The 25,616-nt window shown below is 42.1% G+C and overlaps 1 protein-coding gene across 2 annotated transcripts in view; it reads right to left on the bottom strand.

The window, feature by feature from the left end:
- The window catches only part of Shtn1 (shootin 1), a 96,339-nt gene that overhangs the window by 70,114 nt on the left and 609 nt on the right, over positions 1-25,616 (bottom strand). For both annotated transcript variants that reach the window (XM_048338164.1, XM_048338163.1), the window contains exon 2: positions 12,029-12,081. In XM_048338164.1, coding sequence (XP_048194121.1) covers positions 12,029-12,081 — 53 coding nt within the window. The remainder of the gene's footprint in view (positions 1-12,028; positions 12,082-25,616) is intronic.

The following is a 25,616-nucleotide window of genomic DNA, read 5'->3' as shown; positions in this document are numbered from 1 at the left end:
TCTTCAAAAGATGCCTAAACCTTTAAAAAAAAAAAGACACTGAAAATTAAACTACTAAGGTAATCTTTAAGAATGGAATCTTCTAGTAATGCCTTGTTCTTTAAAATAACATTATAAATAAGGCACAACTCTAAATTGGATTCCTAACGTGTCAGACAAAGATCTTTTTTTTGCAGTGCTGAGGATCAAACCTTGGAGCCTCCAGTGCACTAGGCAAGCATTCTACCTGCCAGAATCCACATATGGAGCCTTGCTGGACATTTTAAATCTCAATGGTCAAAGTATTATGATGGCACCAAGTCATTTGAAAACTCAAAGTTAAAACAGCCTATCATGGGGCACCAGTGACTCCTGTCTATAATCCTAGCTACTCTGGAGGCTGAGATTTGAGGTGCGTGGTTTGAAGCCAGCCCAGACAAGAAAGTCCATGAGACTCCTATCTCCAATAAACTACTCACAAAAAAGCCAGAAGTGGGCCTGGGACTATGGCCTAGTGGTAAAGTGCTCGTCTCGTATACATGAAGCCCTGGGTTCGATTCCTCAGCACCACATATATAGAAAACAGCCAGAAGTGGTGCTGTGGCTCAAGTGGCAGAGTGCTAGCCTTGAGCAAAAAGAAGCCAGGGACAGTGATCAGGCCCTGAGTTCATGGCCCAGGACTGGCCAAAAAAAAAAAAAAGCCAGAAGTGGCAGGCAGGCTTAAGTAGTAGAGTGTTAGCCTTGAGCCAAAGTAACTCAGGGGGAGGGCCCAGGCCCAGAGTTTAAGCCCCTAAACTGGCAAAACAAACAAACAAACAACAACAACAAACCAGTAAGACTCATCTACTAAACAGGACTGAAAAAATATCGGATGTCAAAATCTGTTAGTTCACATCCTTCTGTTGATGTTGTGAACTGGATGGTACCTATGCTTAGAAAATAAGCTATTTAGAAAATAAACTATCAAAATTCAAAACACTCATCCACCATCCACCCTGTTTCAGCAATTCTTCTTCTAGTGTATACAGGGAACATCCAAGAATGTGCAGAAAATAGTCAGCAATTATATACAAAATGTTCAGCAATTATAACAATGAGTTCTCAAGCACACTTGGCTCACACCTGTATTCTTAGCTACTCAGGAGGCTGAGATCTGGAGGACTATAGTTCAAAACCAGCCAAGGCAGAATATGCAAGACTCCATATCCAATTAACCAACAAAAAGATGAGCTGGAGGTTTGGTTCAAGTGGCAGAATGCCAGCCTAGCACGCCAAGTAAGCTTGAACCTCTGAGTTCAAACCCCAGGATCAGCAAAAAAAAATTTTTTTAAGTCCAGCATATTCATGAAATATACTACACAGCAATGAAAATGAGTTAATCAAACTCATGTCAATACAACTAAGTCTCAAAACCCATAATGTTGTTTAAATTGCCCAATATATATCAAATACCTTAAGTACACAAAGATTTTTCACATATTTATATTATATATAGCACAGATAATGTATTATGATATATGTGCATATATATTATACATGGTATATTGAAAATATGAACAGGTGAAATGGCACGATATATATTAAGACTTATGACAGCAGTTGTCCCTTAGGAGACAGGAAGGATATAGGACTAAGAAAATCTTGTATTTTATCCACAGTATCCACAAGTTTTTCTTTTAAAATTTCAGTGTTACTATGAAGGTGATGTGCAGAGGGGTTACAGTTGCATGAGTCAGGTAAAGAGTACCTTTCTTTTTGGACAATGTCACCCCTTTCTTCACACTCTCAAGTTTTTCCCTCCCATCCCCACCCACAAGTTGTATAGTTCATTCTCAACATAGTGTCTAGTAACTACCACGGCTCATGAATTTGTTTTTTTTTTTTTTTTTTTTTTTTTTTTTTTTGCCAGTCCTGGGCCTTGGACTCAGGGCCTGAGCACTGTCCCTGGCTTCTTCCCGCTCAAGGCTAGCACTCTGCCACTTGAGCCACAGCACCGCTTCTGGCCGTTTTCTGTATATGTGGTGCTGGGGAATCGAACCTAGGGCCTCGTGTATCCGAGGCAGGCACTCTTGCCACTAGGCCATATCCCCAGCCCCATGAATTTGTTTTTAATTTTAAAAACAAAACAGGTAAGGCTGGGCACTGGTGGCTCGTGCCTGCGAATCCTAGCTACTCAAAAGGCTCAGAATCAGAGGATGGCAGTTTGAAACCAGCCTAAGCAGAACAGTCTGCAAGATTCCATCCCCCAAACAACTAGCAAAAAAAAAAAGCACCAGTAGAGCAAGAGCAAGGAAGTGGGCATTCAAACCCTAGACCCTAGCATAGGAGGGAAAAAAAAAGTAATAACAGGTAACTCTGTACAGTGGGTATTTTTATATTATTTTCTGCTCTTTCCTAAGTTAAAAAATATAACATATATAAATATAAAACATAAAAAAGCAACCAGCTCAGACTGCATTTTTAGTCTTCAAAGAACTACTGAAGAGTTAAAAGCCCATCCCTGCTCACAGGACAACTCATTCTGCAGCACAAACGCGAGGAGGTGCGCAGGGCCAGTCAGCGATGCTGGCTGTCAAGTTCGGACTTCAACCCCTCAACATGAGTCAGGCTGGACTAAAGATCATTTCCTACAGAGGCTATATTGTTTCGTTTAGGTTTCAAGGATAAATCCACCTGTAAAAAACAAAAGAACAACAAAAACAAAAAATCCACAGAAGCAAAAACAATTCTAAACTGTTTCTAGCTCCAACCATACTTTACCACTTTGGGTTGTTTAAAATTCCCCTTACCAGAGCTCTAGATTCTCAAAGAAACTTCCCCTACCTAAGTGGTCTACTCCATACACTACAGCCTGTAATTCTGAGCCTGCGGGACAACAGTTTCTAGAACGTTCCTCTTCCTTTCCAGAACTGTCTCCAGTTTGCTTTGGACTTCCCCCTAACTCCTGCTGGTTTGACCATCCCCCACTAACAATACCTGTGCTTTGTCTAGGTCGCCAAGAGAAACCCAATTCCTGGCTAGACTCAAGGCCTAAGTCATGAGTGGCAACGGCTACATAGCTCGGGTGTTTTGCTGCTTACAAATAGATTTTGTTTCTTAGTCTACTATTTCTGAAAGCATGAGGTGATCCTTAGGTGCATTGTATCTGACCTCGTCACCTGGGTCTCTTTTAGAAGTCCTCCCAAAGGAAGCAGGGGCTTGTCCACTTCACACAAGACCACCAGTACAGCTACCATTTTTGCCGGGTCATTAGCAACGTCTGACCATCTCTGGCAGGCCCATACCAGCTGCTCAGAAGGGAGACTCTATGTCCACACTCCCTGCTCTTAAGGACAGGTTCTGTTTAATAAGAGGCCTCAGCATCAGTCTTCAACATGCAGGTTTGTTTCTATACAGTCCAGCTCAAACTAACCCTCTAGTTACCAGACCAATAGATTCACAGGCTGTCTCCCAACCCCAGCTGTGTTCTATCAGGGGTCTTCGTGTTGCTTTGCTTTCTATTTTCTGCAACCATATTAGGATGGAACTGGCAGCCACTGAATTTACCATCTGCTATGCTGAAAAGCGTGTGTGTCGTGGGTGAGGGGGATTTACACATGCTGCAAATTACTTCTTCCACACCAGAACGGATCAAAATCTGCAGGACTGTAACCATTCACTGAGCGAGACTGCAAATGTCCATTCATCCTTTCAGGTGAATCCAATGCATCTTGTCATTTCCCTCTCACTCTACATTCTATCAACAGAGAGAAGTTAGGGAGGCTTGTGGGCCTGTTTGGAAGAGCATTTCTTCTTGAGGCCACACAGAAGCCCCTCCCCCAGCCCACCCTTTCCTCTCCACGCACATGCAGCTGCACCATCTGTAAAAAAAAAAAAAAAAAAAAGAAAAGAAAGAAAGAAAGAAAAGAAAAAGTGGAGAAAAAACTGCTTCTTTTTGTTCTGAGAGTTGCTCATGAAGATTCTGCAAAAGCAACAGATGTTCTTGGGCCCACGTCACTTAATTACGATGCTCAACGACGTTCTACAGCTCAAGGCAAGGGTAGAACCCAGGGGCCTGCGTGCTGGCTGATGTAAACAAGCTGGGTAATATGAATGGTTACTCTGCACTCTCTCTCTCTGGAGTCTTTATGAGGTGATGAATTGACCGGAGGAGGTTGGCCTTGCTGGTCTGGAAAACACTTACTATCAGAAGTCTCGGCTATTTCCCAGAGCTCCCTGTTGAGCTTTATCCAGGCTCATACCTAGCTGTGAGACCGGCCCAAATGTCCCAGCACTAGAGAACTGGTTCATAGAGGACAGTCCTTCCAGTAGGAACTAGCATCTTCAAATAGGCAGCTTGATTTTCCTCCCTCACTTACCACCCATTACTGTCAACAGTAAATGTCTCCTTATCAGAAGCCATGATGTTGGAACCTGTTATTCAACAGAACCTGTTCTTAAGACAATCTCCCTTCTACTAAGCAGTCCTGCCAAAGAGGGTCAGACACACTAATGACCATTATGTTTGGACAACCAGTGGAGAGACCAAGATAGCTCTCCATTTTGCTGTGTGTATAGTTCATGCAAGAGAAATCTCAATATTCTGTGTCTAACTTCCATGAATATAAATGTTCATTTTTATCTCCCTGACACACTAGAGGGTTGCCTGCCTATAGAAAAGACAATTTGCGTCAATTACATGTATGCACTACCTACATATACTACCCAGAACAGTGATTGATCCACAGGCAAATATACCAATACAGCTTAATGAAGTAGACATCTCTAAATGTGTTCATTTCCTTGCATATAGTACCTATACCTGTCAGGCAGCACTGTTCAAACAGAGGGTAATGTTGTAGGAGCATCACAGACACCACGTGTAGACAAAATTTACAATCTAGCGAAAGAGATCGACAATGAAACAAGCAACTTAGAAAGCCACTTCATGACAGAAATCCTGACCCATTAGAGAAACATCTAGCAGAGGCAGTAACACTAAGTAACGCTAAAGAAGGAATTTTAACCCTCCACCATTTTTCTCCAAGTTCATTCTTTTTTATATCCAGTTAAAATACTGAACAATTTAAACATCCATAGCATCTGAATTTTACCAATTTCAGAATCCTCGGTGGTACACAGAGAGGACCATCACATCATTTTTAAATAATCCACAATCCTATTGTTCCTTATATGTTAAGTCTGTGCTTTCTGGATTCCTACATGCTTATCTTTACCTCTGAAGGGTGCAATGCAATCAATCATTCCCGCTAGCATGGAATTCCTTTCATTCTTTTTTTTTTTCTCTTCTGGTGTTGTTCTTTCTTCCAATTCAGAGTTCTTTCCCTCCAATTTTCAGTTCATAAAGAAGAAGTAGCTGTCCCCCACCCCACCCCCACCCCAAGCTGTCTTGTAGCAGTCTCCAAATTCTAGGTATTGTGTGTTAGCTGGGAACGCATGTCATCAGAACTAAGATCCTGGCTCTTTGTTTCTGGATAGATTGCTGTTAATAAGAGACTCATTTTCACTTTCAAACTGCTAAGTAATTACTTTTTTTCTGGCACAACCACTTGCCACTCTGTCTCAAAGAAACTGCATGTATGTGGATGTATTATGCATGAACAGCATAATGGAAGCATATCTTTCTCTTTAAAGTGGCTTCTTTATTGGGTCTTAAAAAAAAAAAAAGATACTTTGGGACCTTCACCTGTGACTATTACACATGAGGAAGAAAATTAACAATAGACAACTGAGCCAGGATGCAAACAGTATCATATATCTTGCTTCTTGAAACCTAAGTCTTGGGAAGTGGCGTCTCTTTTCTCTTTTCATTCATTGTTCCTGGCAGGCTGACAGAGTGCCTGATGCACTGGTAAGAGTAGCTCACCCAAAGGACTTCTAATCAGCCACTTAAACATTTATGCATTTCAAAACTCCATCTCTGAACATAACATTACACATAAATACTTACTATTTAATGGTAGACATTCTTCTATTATACACATTTCTACACGCACACCACCACCCTGAGAAATGTGAAAGCTAGTCAATTCAAAGCTCAAAGAAGCTCTCCCCATCCCCATATTGGAAAAAACTCAAATGATTATGACAAAGATCCTAATCGAGGCATCAGAGAATGTCCTTCGACAGTAGAAGATTGACTAACACTGGACTACGGGACTTCAGGGACAGCACAAGCAAAGCATCACAGTCCATGCAGTTGATTCCACACTGTTCTGTCGTCTATCTTCCCACACTCAAACTACAGACTTCAAGAGTCCATCAGTCCTTGTGATAGGCTCTCTGATTTTCCTCACTTTCTACAGACAATGCCACTTAAGACAATAGGCAAAAAAGAAAGAAAGAAAGAATTACAACTAGTAGCATCCTTTCATAATCCTTAGATTCTGATGTTAAAACACACACACACACACACACACACACACACACACACACACACACACACAGAGAGAGAGCTCTGTGATGGCTCATATCTGTAATCCTAGCTACTCAGGAGACTTAGATCAGAAAATCATAGTTCAAAGCCACACTAGGTAGAAAAGTCCATGAGACTCTTACCTTCAATTAAACACCAAAAAGCCAGAAATGGAGCTGTAGCTCAAGTGGTAGAGCCGTAGCCTTGAACACCTCAGGGGGGGGGAAAGGCAAAGTGGGAGGAGGGAGGGGGTATGAGGGACAAGGTAACAAACAGTACAAGAAATATACCCAATGCCTAACGTGTGAAACTGTAACCTCTCTGTACATCAATTTGATAATAAAAATTTGAAGAAAAAAATTTTAAACAGAAAAAAAAAAAGCTCAGGGGCAGTGTCTAGGCCCTAGAACAGGAGAAAGAAAGGAAGGGAGGGAGAGAGGGAGCTATTTTCACTCAAGAGTAGTGTTCTACCACTTGAATCACAGCTCTATTTATGGTGGGGTGTTTTGTTTAGTTTTGTTTTTACAGATAAGGGTATCATGGACTTTCCTACCCCAGCTGGCTTTGAACTGAGATCTTCAGATTTCAGCCTCTGGAGTAGCTAGGATCACTATCATGAACCACTGGCACCCAGATATTTTTTTTAATTAATTGGCATTAGTTACAAAAGGGAGTGACATTTTTAAATGATACATTATATATAGTAAATGTGACAAGTATATAGGAATACACAGATGGTTTGTTATCCTGAAAAAAAAGCAACTAATGCTGCTTGTGTGACAGAAGGCTTTAAAAAGAAAAATAAGTGACATAGTTGCCCGGTACTAAAGGTTAGGAAGAGTTTGTCATATGGAAAAGAGCAGGAACCCTGTTACTCTCCTCTCCTCCCATCAATGCCAGGCTTTAGACACTCACTTATACAAGAACAGTGTAATTTATCATGGCTATCTGACCACTAGTCCGTGTCCCTCATTTGTAAGATTTTATATGAGTATAGGACCTTAATGTATGTTTCTTTATATGTGGCATTCAGAGGTATTCAACAAAAAGGCTTTCCTTCAGAAGAGCTTTTCTTACAAACTCAGAGTCCGATTCTATCTTCAAAGGCACTGATTTAAGAAAAAAAAATAGCCAACATTCCACTGTTCCCAAAGAGAGAACTGAAAAGGAAAACAACACTGAAAACAAAACAGTGGACCGCCCCTATGTCTCTTACTTTTATCCTTGGAGTGCACTGGGTCAAGAATCTATGTGTGCAAGCACATCTACGCATGCGTGTGTGTACACATACATGTAATCATGCTATGGAGTCCAGGATGGCCACTAAACCCAAACTCTTCCTCCTCCAGCCTCTCCCATTAGCCTCCTGAGGACTGAGATGAAAGGTGCAGGCCATCATGCCTGGCAGAAGACCAAAGTTTAAATCTACACTGCCACTACCTAGAGGACCTCAGGAAACTCACGAGGCCCATGCTCTTCTCTATGAAATAGGCCTGGTGCGGCTGTTTGGAGATTTCCTCAGGGTGATGAGAGAACATGGCTGTCCTAAAGAAGTTTCAGTTTGGTTTTCTTTCTCAGTGGTAGTACTGGGGATTGACCCCAGAGCTGAGGCTTACGGGTCTTGAGCCACACCTCCAGGCCCACTCCCCCCCCCCCTTTTTTTTTAGATAGGATCTATAGCTAAATTTGCCTGGGACTGGGCCTCGGATTCCTGATCTTGCCATACCTGCCTCCCAAATAGCAGAGATGGCATGCTAGCACCACCACACCCAACTCCAAAGTAGCTTCTTAAACACAGCCTCTGAAGCCACTACTACCTTTCCTGTCCAGCCGCTTGCCTCCCCAGGAGGAGAGGCCAATAGGGCAGAAGATCCTACCCAAACCAAGCGTACCCACTGCCTCTTCCCACTGGTAACAGACACAGTTAAGAATTGGTAAAGGGAGAAATACTTTGCCCTTTGCCTTTTTTTTTTTTTTTTGCCCCTCCTATTTGTGCCAAATTTCCCCATATCAAATTAAGGATGACAAAAGAAGTCTTATTTTAGATGGCTAAGGCTGATGGATTTAGCTGAACTCGGGGCTAGGGCCACAGAGGAGAGATGGCCATGTGTTCTTGCTGACGTGGGCTGGACAAAGCTTTACCCAGCCCGGCACAAGAAAGTGCTTTCGCAGAGAAAATGGTGTCCTCCATTTACCACCTCCGGAACTAAAGCTGCTTTTACTCATTCTGTGTTGGATAAAAGGCTTTTATTATATGCTTCCCTCCTTTGTAATACGGCCCCCCTTTTGGGGAAAAATCTGCAGTAATAAGCAAGCTAGTCTTTTCACAGAAGGTAAACAGAGTGGAGTGAACTTAAAACCTCTCTACTTTTTGTTTTACCCAACCACATAGCATTCCATATTGCTTTCAGTTCTTTTCTTCCCACTTCTGTTAACAGTTATTTTTAAAGAATCAGGACAGAAGCAGGTCAATAATGCCTACAGATGTCACAAAAGTATTAGGCCAGACTCTGCATAGAGAGAGAAGCATGCAAACAGTTGATGGGCTGAGATAATTTATAATCCTCCTTTTACCAAAATGCCTTTTACCTATAATGCTATGTGCATAAGAAGATGGTTCGATTCCTTTAAAACCTCACTGCAGAAAGCTGCTCTCAGTTAAACAACTACCATCACTACCAACAGGTGGTGTTCACAGAGTACCGGTTTTGGGGGAGTTTTGCTTTGGGGGTTGAGGGTTTTTGTGTTTGTTTTTCCAGTGGTGGTCCTAGGGCTTGTATTCAAGGTGTGGGGGCTGTCACTGAACTTTTTTGTTCAAGGTTACTGGTCTACTACTTGGACCCACAGCTCCACTTGCAGCTTTTTGGTGGTAACTTGGAGGTAAGAGTCTCACAGACTTTCCTAACCAGGCTGGCTTTGAACTGTGATCCTCAGATCTCAGCCTCCTGAATAACTAGATTATAGGCAGCATGAGCCACTGGCTCCCAGCTGATTTTTGTTTTTTAAGGGTACTGCTAGGCCTTATAGGCCTAAATAATGGTTAAAAGAGGGAAAAAATGGGGTGAGGACGATTCCATCTTCTCCTCTTTGCTAGTGTTTTTGTTGTTGTTGCTTTTGTATCAGTAATGGAGCTTGAACTCGAGGCCTGGGAGCTGTCATTGAGCTTTTTCCACTCAAGGCTGGTATTCTACCACTTGAGCCACAGGTTCACTTCCAGCTTTTCTAGGAGTGATTGGAGATTCGTGGTGGCTTCAGATGGTGATTCTCAGGTCTCAGCCTCCTAAGTAGTCAGAATTACAGGCACTGGCTTGTTTTGCCTCTATGTCAAATGTTTCTCCTGCATTAACCCGTCCAACTTGCTTTGCTCTTCTCCCTCTTGAGCTAGGACCAGCTATGAGAGAAATTTGGCAGCAGAACAATTACTCAGCCTCCTTCTCCTGGAGCTGAATGATGGTTATCAACTGAGGGAAGAGGACCAAGCTCTCTGATGTGGGCATCAGCCAGTAAATCTGCTTCAAAAAGAGGAGGCTTGGGCTGGGGATATAGCCTAGTGGCAAGAGTGCCTGCCTCGGATACACGAGGCCCTAGGTTCGATTCCCCAGCACCACATATACAGAAAACGGCCAGAAGCGGCGCTGCGGCTCAAGAGGCAGAGTGCTAGCCTTGAGCGGGAAGAAGCCAGGGACAGTGCTCAGGCCCTGAGTCCAAGGCCCAGGACTGGCCAAAAAAAAAAAAAAAAGAGGAGGCTTGGTGTGTGCTGTTGACTCACACCTAATTCAGGAGGCTGAGATCTGAGGTTCACAGTCCAAAGCCAGCCCTGGCAGGAAAGTTCTCAAGACTCTCGTCTCCAATTAGCCACCAAAAACAGAGTTGTGGCTCAGTGGTAGAGTACTAATCTTGAGCACAAAAGGTCAAGGACAGTGTCCAGGCTCTGAGTTCAAGCCCCAGGACTGGAACAAGAAGGGGGAAGGAGGGAAGCACACTGTATCTATCTATTAATATCCTCAGGGCACCTGTAATTGATTGGAGGGGGAGCAGAGTTTGGTGAAATTGGATATTGTATCCTTTGTACAATTATTTCAAGATGATTTTTTAAACTAGCTATCTTATCATACTAGTTTATGTGTCCTTTCTTATCTTCTATCTGTTCCAACATGGGAATTTTTATCACTCCCAGCTACCAACTCCTAAATTGACAAGGTAACAAACAGTACAAGAAATGTATCCAATGCCTAACGTATGAAACTGTAACCTCTCTGTACATCAGTTTGATAATAAAAATTTGGAAAAAAAATCGTGTGAAGCAAAGACGACAGGAAATAAAACTTCAGAGATCACCAAAGTTTAATTTACAAAAGAGCAATGGCGCCTTAACAAAATAATGACCTGAAAAAATCCATTACAGTCTGCTTTGAACTGAAGTATTTATTACTACTAGCATTGGTCATACTGTAGCTATATAGAGAACAAACTAATACAGCTGAAAAATTAAATATAATTTTAAACAACCCAATGAATCATTCCAATATGTCACAAATTTCACAAAAAAGTTACTGCTTTTTTTAAAGACAGTTTCCCTATGTTGCTATACAGCCAAAGTTGGCCTCAAATTCATGATTTTCTTGCCTTAACCTCCCAACTGCTGAGATTACAAGTGTGAACCACCATACCCAGCTTCATAGCCAATTTTTATAACAGTTCTTCCTCTGGATTTTTTTTAAAATAAGGTTTCACAATTGGCAGCAGTGGTAGTCACTTTAATAACCACTAGGAACCTTCTGATTAATTTCCTACCAGAGACAGGTTGGAAAATATTTGGTCTATCAAAACTGCAATTTTAAAAGTAAATTGTATTTCTATCTAAAAACAAAACTGGGCAGAGTACTGCATCCTCTCTCCATTTTTTCATTTTCTATTCAGTCCCTCTTCTTTTCTGACTTACTGATTTTCCTCTTTCCTAAATTTACAGGAAATGTGTATATATTAGCAAACATTCAAAATTTTTAAGAAAACATTTTCAGAGGCCAAAAGAATATAGTTTATAAAAGTAAGTACGATTGAACTATTTAATAGTAAAAAAAAAAAAAAAACAAAATAAGACTACCAAACCCCTGAAAATACTCAGCAGGCTTCTCTCACTTCACTTTGAGTGTTGTTCAACTTCCAGTATGCTAATCACACAGCTAGGAAGCAAATGTACAAAAGGTTTATGGAGCTCTCTGGCTAACCACCAGTGGCTAATTCCAGAGATCTCTCCCAAGATGGAATACACACAAGTAGGTCCCAAAGGCAAACATCTCAGACCTTCCCTCCCATCTCCAGATGGAAATTCCATCCCAGGTCTGACTCGGGAAAAGTATGATTCTGGGAGTCTTGGACTGATTGGCCTGGTACCTGGCCGGACATTGAGCTGTGTGGTGAATTTCCCAGAGCTGCATCTACTGTGGCATGCCTGCTATTCTCCACTAGCCGGGGTGTGGAGTTTGAACCACGCGTGCAAGAGGAAAGAACCTCTCTCATTCACATGTGGCTGAAATTCGTGGCTGAACAACATACTATATTCTCTAGGCTTTCCCACATTAAGAAAAGAGGATTTAGAAAAAAACAACAAAAAACGAAGAGTAAAGTACAAACCTTCTCCTTTGTTTTCTGGTTCTCAGCTCTGAGGTCTTCATATTCGCCTATTGCTAAAAGAAAAGAAAGAAGAAACGAGAAAAGCAATATTACAACTCTGTCAGAAGTTTACTATGAGAAAACCCAGGGACCAACTCCCCATCACCCATCAACTAGGTTTACTAAGTTGAGATAGGGTGGGAAAAGGGTCAGGGAAAAAAAAAGAAAATGTCTGCTTAAAAAAAAAAAAAAACAAGTGTTTTTACTATCTCTAAATAGCTGTACAAAGGGGTTCCAATTCAACCTGTCCACTCATGATTACCGCGTGTCGTCAGGAGTCCACCCCTTCCATCGTTCTCCCCCTCCCGTGTACCCTACCCGGCCCTACCCATCCCCTCAAGTCACCAGGTTCCACTTTCACATATGCACATTATTATTTTTAAGATTTTTTTTTTAAAGAAGAGATCATAGCAGATGTGAGTCCTACCAAACTAAATTTCAGTTCTTCCTGCGCTACAGGAATATCACGGAGCCACAAGGGACCGGGGGCAAGCCACTTCTCCCCAGTGCTCTGCACTTGGTCCCAGGAGAAGACTCAGGTTGGGGGGACGGGGAGTCCCTGAAAGGCTTCCCAACACTATTGTTCTCTGCTGTTATAACCGGAGATTTACTTGGGAAATTGACCACTAAGGGGAAAAAAAATGGTTCGTTCATTTAGTTCCATGTCACTTATCTACTTTATCCAGAGCAAAAGTTTATGCTATGAGCATTCAGTTAAGAATGACAGGTTTTGGGCTGGGGATATAGCCTAGTGGCAAGAGTGCCTGCCTCGGATACACAAGGCCCTAGGTTCGATTCCCCAGCACCACATATACAGAAAACGGCCAAAAGCGGCGCTGTGGCTCAAGTGGCAGAGTGCTGCTGAGCGGGAGGAAGCCAGGGACAGTGCTCAGGCCCTGAGTCCAAGGCCCAGGACTGGCCAAAAAAAAAAAAAAAAAAAGAATGACAGGTTTTGAGCAGTCATCAAGCAATGACCAGAAACCTCCTGACTAAGTCACTAGGTCAGAAATATATGTAAATAAGATATAGTTACAATTGTGGTGGGCAGGGTGTTGTTACTTAAAATTCTCTATTGCTTAAAAAAAAATTAAAAAACCAGAACCCATATGTTCAACTCCTACCAAAGCATTGTTCTTTGAGTATTTTCACAGTTAAGAATATAAAGTTGATGGGGCTAGGGATGTGGCTTAGTGGTAGAGTGCTTGCCTAGCATGCATGAAGCCCTAGGTTCGAGTCCTCAGTGCCTTATGAACAGAAAAAGTTGGAAGTGGCGCTCTGGCTCAAGCAGCAGAATGCCAGCCTTGAGCAAAAGTGCAAAAAAGATGGTGCCGAGGCACTGAGTTCAGGTCGTAGTACTGGCACAAGACAAAAAGACCATAAAGTTTGTAGCAATGACTTAAAATGGATGATGGAGCAGAAAACAGAAGCTCAGCCTAGAACAGCTGTTTACCCCACCCATCCCCTGCCAGACCACACCAGTCAGGGAATCATAGGTTAAACTTCAAGGTTTTCACATTTTCATTAGGACTTATCTACAAAAATATCATTAAAAAAAATAAAGCTAACAGGAATTCTTATTTCTTTGCATAATCTGAAATCAAGGATTTACCAAAAAAATCTAAAACTAGCCCAGATAATCTGACCATTAATTCCAGAAATATGGAACTCTAATCATTAGGGTGTAGAACACCTAGAAATAAGCAATTAACATGGAAAAATATTTACTTTGTTCCCAACGGTGATCTAAAGAGTTTAGAATACTTGTTGAGTAGCACAAAAGCCTTAAATATCTAATTCAAAGTAATAAATGTTCATGGGATTATATCATCAATGTCCAAAGATTTTATTAGCATCAATTACTATAAAACAATAGACAATTTAATTGAGGCCATAATGCCCTAAATCCCTTGAACATTAAGTAGCTCATAACACAGTTTTGAGTTTATACATATAAAGATACAGCCCTTTTGAAATTTAATTTTCAAAAAACCCCATAAATTTGATGGATCACACAATTTGAAGCCCCCTGTAGTTCAGGTGCTCATCAGCTGAACATAGACCTCAAGAGCTGAATGTAAACTAAACTGTCCTTGAATTAAAAACAAATATGTATCAATGAGATATACCCCTTGTTAACTACGCATAAGACTCTACATACCTGTACTTATACCATTGGGCAGTCTATGATCGTGCCCCCCCCAAATCTTATTATTGTATCTACTATTGCTTCAAGAATCAGCACAAATACTTTGAGAGACTCTGATTTCAATTACTTAACATGAAAGTATTTGTAACTAAAGTTAAATAATCAAAATGGATGTAATACTCTACTATTGGCAACCTACTTTATAGACATGCACACAAACAATGATGGCTTAAAAAGCCATAATTCCATGTTGGCATTAAGAAATTCCTAATTTAAAACACTAGTTAATGGTTCTGAAGATTTTCAAATGCCCATGCTATTCTATTATACTAACAATAAGCCCAAGATGAAACATCATAAACTTCTCATTACTGGGTCTTCATCAAAAGCATTAATGAGGAACCCTTCACCTACCATATTTTAATGGAAGTTACATCTTTCTCATGACCATATGCAACTTTAAAAAGACAGGGCACAAGGAAAATAAACAAAAAAGCAGAGGAAGAATTTGACCACTTGATCATAAACAGAGGATAATTAGGCCATTAGGCATAAAAGGGAAGAAAAGTCTTTGTTAGGAAGTTCAAAAATCAAGTTCACTACCCTAAACAAAATGTATTCACAGACAACACAAATATATACACATCCATCCATACACATGTACACAGTGCAGGCCAGCCTCGCCCCACCCACATGGCACTGGAGAAACCCTTCTTTTGTGACCATGTGAAGCCTTCAGACTTTTTCAGAACTGGCTCTCAGTTTGAAAAATATTGAACATAAAGCTTGCACAGCGATTTGGGAGAACCTGCGACTCCCAAATAAGCCAGTGCCTAAGAAGAGATCCATTTGACTTGTTGTCTGCCCTAGGAAACACCCTCACTTCTTGGGAGACTTTGACGCTCAAGTTTACAGATACAGCATGGTATCCTTGCATTGTAAGGTCACAAATGATAGTAATTAAAATGTGTGGCTAACTCCCAGCCTGGATTACTGGGAGTTGGGGAGGACTTGGACAAGTAAGGTCTGCTTTTGGGCTCTTGGGTTCCTCCTTGTGTTGCGATCAAAAGAAAATGAGTTAACATACATGATTATTCATGTCAGCCATAGTACTCACTATCAAAACAGCAAAGCTCACTGAATCTTAGGGCATGACCAGTGATCAGAGGCCCTCTCCTGCCCTGGGTTTCATTGTCCCATATGGTCAGAAAGATAGTTGATTGGAAACACCAACCCCAAAAAAGTCTCTGAAACCCAAGGTACTGCTTTCCTCCAATTAAAAAAAAAAAAAAAAGATAGGGGGAAAGGGAGCTAAAGATCAAGTTCAGACCATTAGTTAGAGCTAGAGAAGCGTGGCAGAGGCGTGGAAGCATGCCTCACAGTCATTATTTCTAATCCTCCCCCTCCCCAGGATCAGCTGGGGGGCTTTGCAATCCCACAGATTCCAGCCCCCTCTCCGCATGGCCCTTTCCACCCCAAGATTCTGATTTAGCTCATGGGGGGGGGGGGTGAAGTTGAGGCACCTTTACTGCTTTTTTTTTCCCCCAAGGAGTTCCCAGGCAATTCTAATGTGCAACCAAGGCAGAGAACCACCACATAACAGTATGGAAGGGAAGAAAAAGGATGATGCTGGAGAAAACGAGGAGAATATCGGGCAGAGCACGTGTTGCAAGAATCATGCTGTTTTTCCATTTCCTAACTCCCTAATGCCAAGTTTTCCTCCCACGCCATAAATCATGACATAGCCAGCCCAGGAGGCGGCTGGGTAGACTTACTCCTTTTCAGAAATATGACAACTAAAGTTCATAACTATAAGCCACTAACAACACTTCTGGCAAGGGTTGGTAGCTAGCTTACTAGGAACCATTGGTCCCTGCAAACCTCTCCATCATTGGCAGCCTTGTCACTCTCCTAGCATCTTCTCACACCTTCATTTCCAACAGACATTTGCCAGACAGACCTACATTGTCCAGCAAGGCAGCCATTGGCCACAAGCAGCTATTTCTATTTTAATCAATTAGGTAAAATGTAAAATTCAAGTTCTTCAGGTCCCTTTTTAGCATGTGGTTAGGAGACAGCACGCCGGATGCTGGACACTGAATTTCCCCAACATAGCAAGGTGCCAGTGCCAGTTCTATCCAGTGCATCTCCATCTAGATGCCCATCAAGTACCACAAATTCAACCAGGTAAGACAGGGAACTCAACGTTGCCCCTCCACCCAACCCTCCTGCTTCCTGCAGGGAAAATTCCTTCACTTGTGTCACCAGTCCTGAGATAGCATCTATAGATACCTTGAGTCTACTTTCTCCTACCTCAAAGGACCATCAAACTCTTCAAAGAATTCCTCTCCGATCTGTTCTTCCCTGTAGCCATGTTCTCATCCCGAATTCAGTCTCTCAACAATGAGGACCGAGTTTCTCTCTGTCCCAAATTTGTTCGCTCTTCACAGGGTAGTTAGGCACCCTGACAAAGCAAGCTGTTTATTTTATTTTCGTGCTTAAAATCCTCCAAAGACTTGAGCCCCACAATCTGGAACCCTGTTCTCTTCCTGTCTTTGAGGCTCAGAAACGAACCTACTCCATCACACCCAAAGTCTCAGGGCTACCTGGACCACCCCCAAATCCTGCACACCTGGGGGCCTTTTGCAAATATTCTCCACTCAGCCCGAAGGTGCTGTTGCAACATTGCAAGCCCCGTTTGCAATGCAATTCAACTGTCTTCTATACCTCAGGCAAGGTGAGTACTTACAAGTACCCCGCTCCTATTTGGGCTGAACATCCCTGATCTTACACTCTGAAATCCAGAAGGACTTCAGAATTTTGGAGTAGGAATGTTCAAATAGTAACATTTATATAAATATTCCAAAATCCAAAAAGACCCCAAATCTGAACTAAGCATTTTGGATAATCCATGTCCAGCCTGTACCTCTACGAGAGCCCCTACATAGAACACCATAAACGACAGGCATGCAATCTGATTTCTTCATGTTCTCCTACTGCAAGGTATAATATGGAGCACAAAGTCCACATGCAGGCTGAATGAATGATTTCTACCTATCTTTTATGCCAAATAATTAAGGAAAATTACAACACCTCCATTTTGCAAAGGAAGACACAAATGCATATGACTTCTAGCCAAATCCCACAGCCAGAAACAGAGGCAGCACCTGTCTACAGATTCCCAATGTCATTCGTGAGAAAAACAGGCACTCCTGAGCATTTTTACTGTATACAATTCAACAAAGCACTAGGAAGGGAACAATCCTCCAGGGTGAAGATGATGTCTATCCATCCAAATGCCCCCATCCAGCACAATGCCCCATCCAGAGTACGCATTTGAAAAATATGTGCTCATCTGAGGAGGAAGGAAAAATGGATTTAAGTGTTCACATCAGCAGATTATGAACAAGCTCAAACTCTCTTCCCCATAGTAAGGGTCTCTCACAGAATGCATTACATTGACATAATTAATTGAAATGAAACTTTTAAATAGCTACCAGATGCAACCAGAAAACCACTGCCTCGTGAGATCTTCTAATGTAGATTTGCATCCATTGAGTCTGTATCTTTGAGACTTGGGGAGCCTTGAGACCTTACTAATGGGCAATGAGAACATGAGTCACAAAAGACAGTGCTCAATTAGGACACGCTCCCCTTCTGCACTCATCCCAATGGGTCTTCCTCTTAACGCCTGAGTAGAAAAGAGAAGCCATTTATATCTCACTTGCTAATTACGTCATTATAAAGCTGGAGAAAACACTACTGGAAAAGCTGATCCAAAAAACAAAGGTGGTAAGATTTCAGATCAGAAAAGAAATGATGGAAAGCCTGAGATTCATTCAGAATAGGTAAAACACACAGTCTGGTGTTAATGAAGTAATGATGCTTAAGAAGTACACTCAACATACATTAATAATAATTTCTCATGACCAACAGAAAAGCAGAAAACCAAGTATTGAAATTCATAGGTAGGTCTAAGTTCCGGTCTGGCATAAGGAGTTTGTAATTCACTCCATCCTCATGACAATAAAGAAAGCAAAACAAAACTGGATATAAACAACTCTACGAAAGCCACTATGAGCAAAACTGGAGAAACTTCCAGGCAGATACAGAGGATGCAACTATGGGACCAGACGCCCACAAATGGACATCTCCTCAAGAACCAGCACCAATACAGGAAAAGCTTTGTAATTGCCCAATTGTCCAAGGCTGGATTTGAACTAAGTTTAAAGAGTTTAAAATGCCATGGATGGCAGTGCAGCAGAAGAGGGGATTCTGGGAAATTTTTCAAGTTAGAGAAAATTTCTCTACAACTTGTAGCAAGTAGAGGAGTAAAAGAGCCATTCTGACAGATGCTTAGAAATGCTGTTGTTCTTAAGGCCTGACCTTAAGAGAAATGATTGTGGGAGCCTAACAGACATGGCAGGGAAGAGGGGATTGGGAGGGGGCCAAGCCTAGCCTTTCCAGTCTCATCTAAGAAAGAGAGAGAGAGAGAGAACGAACATGAGAGGTGGCAGCCCGCGGTCAGGGTGCAATGACTGAATAACATCACTCTGGTCTGGTCACAGGACTACCGAGCACTTTCCTTACCACCACACAAAACTGTCCAAACTTGAAGCGGCCAAGATGATCTGCAACAGGTGAACAGATAAACAATGGTACGTCCAGACAGGGGAACTTTATTCATTAGTGACAAAAGAGCTATCAGCCCACAGAAGATACTAGGAAGAGGGGCTGGGAATGTGGCTTTGCAGTAGAGGGCTCGCCTAGCATGCATGGATTCCTCAGCACCACATAAACAGAAAAAGCTGGAAGTGATGCTTGGCTCAAGTGGCAGAGTGCTAGCCTTGAACAAAAGAAACCCAGGGGCAGCATGTGGGCCCTGAGTTCAAGCCCCAGGACTGGCAAAAAAAAAAAAAAGATACTAAGAAGAAACTTAAATGTCTATTGCTAAGTAAACTGCCAATCTGAAAAGGCTACATAATGCATGATCTCAACTCTATGACATTCTAGAGAAGGCAATGGAGATCAGCAGTGGGTGCCAAGAATTGTGGGAGAGAGCACTGATTAGACAGAACACAGAGGATTTTTTAGAGCAGCAAAACTATTCTGTAAAATACCATAACGGTGGATACACACCATACATTATTTAAAACCCATAGATGAACAATACAAAGAGTGAACCCTAACGTAAGTTATGAGTATTAGTTAACAATGTTTTCATGCCGAGTCAATTCTTAGAGATATACCACATTGATTACATCAAAACAGTAATGACACTAGACACAGGGATGGCAGGAAGTGAGGTGATACGTAGGAATTCTGTCTCAGATTAACTTTTCTGTAAATCTAAGACTCCCCATAAAGTCATATTTTTTAATCCTATATATGCAGGGGAGGGAGAAGGAAAGAAGTGAGGCAGAGACAGAGAAACAAAGAGACGGAAAGACGTGGATTGCTGAAATAAATGACTAAAAAGATCTTAACAAATTATTCCTCCTGATACCAAACAAAAGTTTCAGAACTCATGTTTCAATGCTTAAAATGCTTAGTTTTTTTCAAGTGGGTTCCTTCTATATTTCAAAGTAAAGCCTGTCTATATCAACTTAAAGGAATTAAAATCTATTATGGGTCAGGTATGTGACTCAATGGTAGAGCACTTGGCTCCCATACAAAAGGTCCTTGGTTCCATCCCCAGCACCACAAAAAGAAGTATGAAAGCCTAAAGCAGAATGAAGTTAAAAATATACAAACTTTTCTATATATTCAATGTGTGTGTGTGTGCGTGCACACATGCACGCACGCACGTACTGGGGATTTGAACTAGGCCTCACATCCTCACTTGGCCTTTGTACCCTCAGCTAGCATTCACTCCAGTTCAGCATTTTCTTTCCTTGCTGGTCAGCTATAGATAAGAAGAGTCTAGAGGAACTGTCTGCCCAGTTTGGGTTTGCGCTGTGATCCTCAGACCTCGGCTTCCTGAGTAGCTAGGAATGCAGCTGGCCAACAATTCCTCTTTAAAGAATTTTTTCCTTACCACACATTCAATTATTAATAAATTTAAAAAATAGGGCTGGGGATATAGCCTAGTGGCAAGAGTGCCTGCCTCGGATACACGAGGCCCTAGGTTCGATTCCCCAGCACCACATATACAGAAAACGGCCAGAAGCGGCGCTGTGGCTCAAGTGGCAGAGTGCTAGCCTTGAGCGGGAAGAAGCCAGGGACAGTGCTCAGGCCCTGAGTCCAAGGCCCAGGACTGGCCAAAAAAAAAATAATAATAAAATAATAATAATAATAATAAACACTGTAAAAGAATTCCTCCCCCACAGCTGCACTTACACAGGTGTGACTATACAATGCCAGCAGCATTATTATTTTTATTTAGTTTTAAATATGTAAGTGTTAGGCATTATACATCCACAAAGACAGCAAGTACAGTGGCCTCTTGGTATTGGTTGTCAGGATATGTACTGGTTGTCCTCTATATAAAGTGAGGCAGACTCCTGTATTCTTTAAATCTCCTTCAGATCACTCATCGCTGTAAATGCTACGTAAAGAGTTGTTTTATTACTAGAGAATAACAAGAAAAAAACAAAGCCTGCACATGTTCTATTTTCTCTTCCAGTATTTCCAATCCGAAGCTGGTTGGATGCATACATGCGGAACCCATGGGTCTGAAGAGCAGCCCATAAAGAATTCCTATACACTCCCATTACTGGTGTCTTGTATTAATATGGTATGTCTGTTGCCAGTAGTGGACTCATAGTAATGCATGATTATGAACTAAAGTCTCTATTTTATTGCCTTCCTTTACTTTTAACCAAAAGTTGCTTTTCTGTGCCAGGTCCCCCTCTGCCGCATTCCTCTGACCTATCGCATGCCCCCGGGCACTTTCCGGCTCGCTCTGTTTCGCAGACTTTCTTCCATTTTGACCTCCTAGACAGGTTGTTATTCTTTTATTTGCTTCTTGAGAACTTGGCAGTTTTAGAGAGTGTTGAGCAAGTACTATGAAGAATGTGTCTGATACCTTCCTCTGAGCAGACTGGGCTTGGTTTTTTTTTGTTTTGTGTTTTTTAAAGGAGAGAACAACAAAGATAAATGTGTCCATTTGTACCACATCAGGACCACATCATGTTCTCAGCACAACTCATCAGGGCTGGTGCCGGGGTCACCTGGCTGAGCTCCTGCCTTCCCTCCCTCTGGTATTTCCACTGTAGAGGTACTCTATCCCCATTTTTATACTGTGAGCTTTGGGAGTACACAGATGTATAGCCCCCGTTGAAGGGTGGGGGCTCTCTGCTATATCTACTACCTGAAGTATAGGGGTGAAGCAGGCATTGGGGGTGGGGAAGAGTGAGACAAGAAAAACAAAATCTTTCAATGCCTGTGGCCCTCCACACGGTCATGCTACATAAAATGTCTACAAGTGTCCATGAGAAAAATGATAGGTTAGATGGAATAGACCATGGCCTGACCCTCTTTTGTCAAAATTAGGCTCTAGTCACTTTTCTGACCCCAAAGCTAGGGGGGACAGTAGAAGTACTGTGAATTCCTTGCTCAGCTCTAAGAATAAGCTTGACTTAGTTTCCATCTGAACCTTACACGTCTTAGTAGCTTAGGGAAAATGACACTAACCCAAGATGAGAGCAGATTAGCTTGGTTTTAAAACCAATCATCTGGGGCTGGGAATATGGCCTAGTGGCAAGAGTGCTTGCCTCGTATATATGAAGCCCTGGGTTTGATTCCTCAGCACCATGTATATAGAAAAGGCCAGAAGTGGCGCTGTGGCTCAAGAGGTAGAGTGCTAGCCTTGAGCAAAAAGAAGCCAGGGACAGTGCTCAGGCCCTGAGTTCAAGCCCCAGGACTGGCAAAAAAACAACAAATAATCATCTTACCTTAGAAAATCCACTTTAGATAGTATTTTTTCCAATATGTTTTTTTGGTTGGTGTTATTATTAGGCCTCGTATAAGAACATCTTTACTAGTCCTGGAGCTGTGGCTCAGTGGTAGAACAAGTAAGTGGCTAGCATGTCCGTGGCTCTGGGTTCGATCCCTAACACTGTACACACACAGAACATTCTCTCTAGCATTCTCTTTCTCGGCTTCCTTGTCTCCCTCCCCCTCCACCATTGTGAAAGGCAATGCAATCACTCTCATCAAAATGTCATCAACAAGCTCCAAGTGACATGGCACTATTACAATGACCAGTCTAGTGGACACCTGTTGTTTACGTGGGGATCATCTGCACCCTTCCTTCAGTAAGGATTTTCAACAACTCCTCCAACCTGGGTCTTTCTAGAAGGTGCCAGTCAAGATGCTCCCTAGCCAAATGCCTTGAATTCATGACCTTCAACTAGGCCAATTAGACACTTTTCTTAGAATTTACATGCCCTCTCCAGCAAAGACCAGGTCTTATTCAGCTCTTTATCCCTGATGCCTAACCCAGTGTCTGGCTATGAATATTCAATGCACGTGGATTGAATGAATTACACAGAAAATCATGCACCTTAAAAACAAATGCTGAACCAAGTCTATCATTTTCCAACAGAATTCTGGAAAGAGAGAAAATTGTATGATGTTTTGTAAGGGAAATGTCCACTTTTAGTGACTAGGAAATATGCATCGGAAATAGTATCCAAAGTTGCCATTTCTTGGGCATTAAAGATGTCAATCAGTCCAATAAAATAAAGCCCAGAAAAAGAAAAGACAAAAGGAGAATTACCTCATTACCTCAACATCTGCTGCACATAAGCTATCACACACTGGCTAATTTTTTTTAAAGGGACATAATATAACTTTCTAGAAAGACATAATATAGCTAATTACACCATTCACTAGAAGGGAACATACAATGTTTTGAAGTCATTCAGAAGTGGGTGTGATTTATAAGACATAGAGCTCAGGGAATGGTAAGTAGAAATTAGAGATTGTTCATATTATGACAGACTCCGTCATTACATTTCACAACTTTTGTCAAAAGCAACCTCTTTCACCACACCACTGAAGGCTTCCCAATAGGCGAGACTGCTGTCAGCTCAGCCGCTCACGGCAGCGCAGACAGCAACCTTCTTTCTCAGCACGCTCCTGGGGAGTGGGTTCAAGTTTTAAGACTTTGACCCTCACAGACGAAGGAACCACATGAGGACATCTACCTGGCCAGTAAACACATTGAAAGGATTCCAAACCACACTAATAACCTGAACAAAGAGAATTTTAGAGGTTCCATTTTGCTCACAAGACTGGCAAAAACTCAGAAACTTGTCAGGCTTAATAAGCAAGTACTGTGGAGATACGGGCACTGCTGGGGGTGGGGTGGGGGGAGGGGGTGTTGCAAACTGGTACAGCCACTGGGGAGAGGGCACCGTGCAACCAAGCTTTACTTTATGTGCATGCCCTTGCATGCCCTCTAATCCAACAATTCCATTCCTGCCTATCCCAGAAAGACTTGATAACTGTACATCTACCTGTATGATTATCTGATTAATGACTATCTAGGAGGAGAAACATTTACTGAGAGATGAGATTATTGGATTCACACTCCATAACACTCATGTCTACCAGATGGGTGTCATACATTGTAAGTTCCTGGTATCCGTTTAAGGCATGAATGTATTGTGTCTACTCAGCATTAAAAAGGAAAATAGGGCACACCTTTTTAAAAATGGTTCTCCTTCATGTTAAATAGAGGTGGTGGAATTATGACTCACAGCCAACTTACAAAATTGGTCATGACACTGGGAAGTCCCCAAAGACTTAGCTACCTTGTTCCCATCTCAAATTCCTAGCTTCTCAGATAGTTCCATAGGCCAAATAACAAATATTATTGAAGTCAATTGTTCATACTGTCTACTATCCACTGACACACCCACCCACCCTGGCTTTAGGGTGCATAAAAATCACACTATAGGCTGAAAAAAAATCCTAATACCTGTGTTCGCATATTCAATATCCTTATGACATACTCAGAAGTAACACAAATTTTCAAGTTTTAATAGTTTCATTGACTTTAATAAGCACTTTATCAAGGAAATATGCCTTTTAAAATACCAATGTCATGAACTGGTCTTCCAATACAACAACCAGAAGGGCCAGACACTTAGAAATCTTCCCTTTTTCTCCCTGAATCCAACACAGAGACCAAAAGTATGTCCTAAAATCAAGTAAAAATGTATCATGGATTACCTGCATTGTTATTCTACTCTTGAAGTCATATAAAGAATAAAAGTGAGTAGAGTTTTGTTATTATTCAAAAATTAGCCATCCAAGAAAAGAGCTACTATTGACTACCATTATCAATAAGGGAAGTTCCATAAGTCTTCAATATGAATCAATGTCTTTATTTTATGGAATGGGTGATGTTATTTTAAAAAAAAAAAAAAGGGTACTTGCAAAATTCTGCTCTGACTTGAGGAATTTTCTCTGCGCTCCATCCCCCAACTCCTACTATAATCAGTCACTGGTACCTAGTCCTAGGATATTAAATTAATGTAGAGTGGGAGGTAAAAGATGCAAGATAATACTTAGCCAGTACTTTCCAGAAGCTAGATAGCACAGAGAAGTGGGTTATGGCCATTTCAACGAGGTTAAGTAACTTCCCCTAAAGTCACCGTAAACATTCCAGTAGACATTTGTTTGCCCTGGAGTGTGGATTCCACAGGGGTGGGTGGACTCGAGCAGCAGCAGGTCAGAGTCCCACACTCTCCTTCATGAGTCATCAGGTTTACCCTTGTCTAGTCAGGTAGGGCTTTTGAACCCAAAGATCCAAGGAAGGGAAAGAGACTCTTCCAAGTTCAGAGAACACAAGTGGCTGAGTTGGGACTCAGCCACGAGGCTCAGCCAGGAGCAGAGCCCTGTCCCCTGTGTGGGGGTGTCAACAAGCCACTCCAAAAAGCGCATGACCTGACCCTCCACACTTTTACTTCCTAAATCTGGTTCTGCTCTTTTCTTGGCCCACATTCTCAAACCACCTTTTAGTGCAGGCGATAGTAATTTTGCAGGAATGTGAGGTTAGCCTAACAGGGGCTCTCTGGTCTGGCTTTGTTCGGTGTCATAAGGGATGAAAATGACCGTAAGCAGCAGTTCTCTAATGAGGGATAATCCCCAGTTCCCACGCTCGGGAGAAAGGCGTGCACGGGGGCCTGGCGCAGACAGACCCTGCTCACTCAGGAAGCCCCCACACAGGCGGTGTTGACTCTCTGACTAATAAATTGCTAAAAATGGGAAGTGGCAGAAACACATCGTGGCCTGAAAATCCCAGCCAGCTAAGGAAAAGAGGAACTGGACCTAACCCACTGATGGAAGGGCTGGAATAGCAGCGCCGCAGGCCCCACGAGCAAGCGCGCGCCAAGTGTGCAAGGGTGGGGCCAGTGCCAGGAGCACAGCCAGCCTGAGGGCCGCCCCAGG

The sequence above is a fragment of the Perognathus longimembris genome, chromosome 2 (assembly GCF_023159225.1).
Source record: "Perognathus longimembris pacificus isolate PPM17 chromosome 2, ASM2315922v1, whole genome shotgun sequence".
NCBI lineage: Eukaryota > Metazoa > Chordata > Mammalia > Rodentia > Heteromyidae > Perognathus > Perognathus longimembris.
Note: the sequence above shows the minus strand (reverse complement) of the source record. Positions and strands in the feature narration are given on the sequence as shown.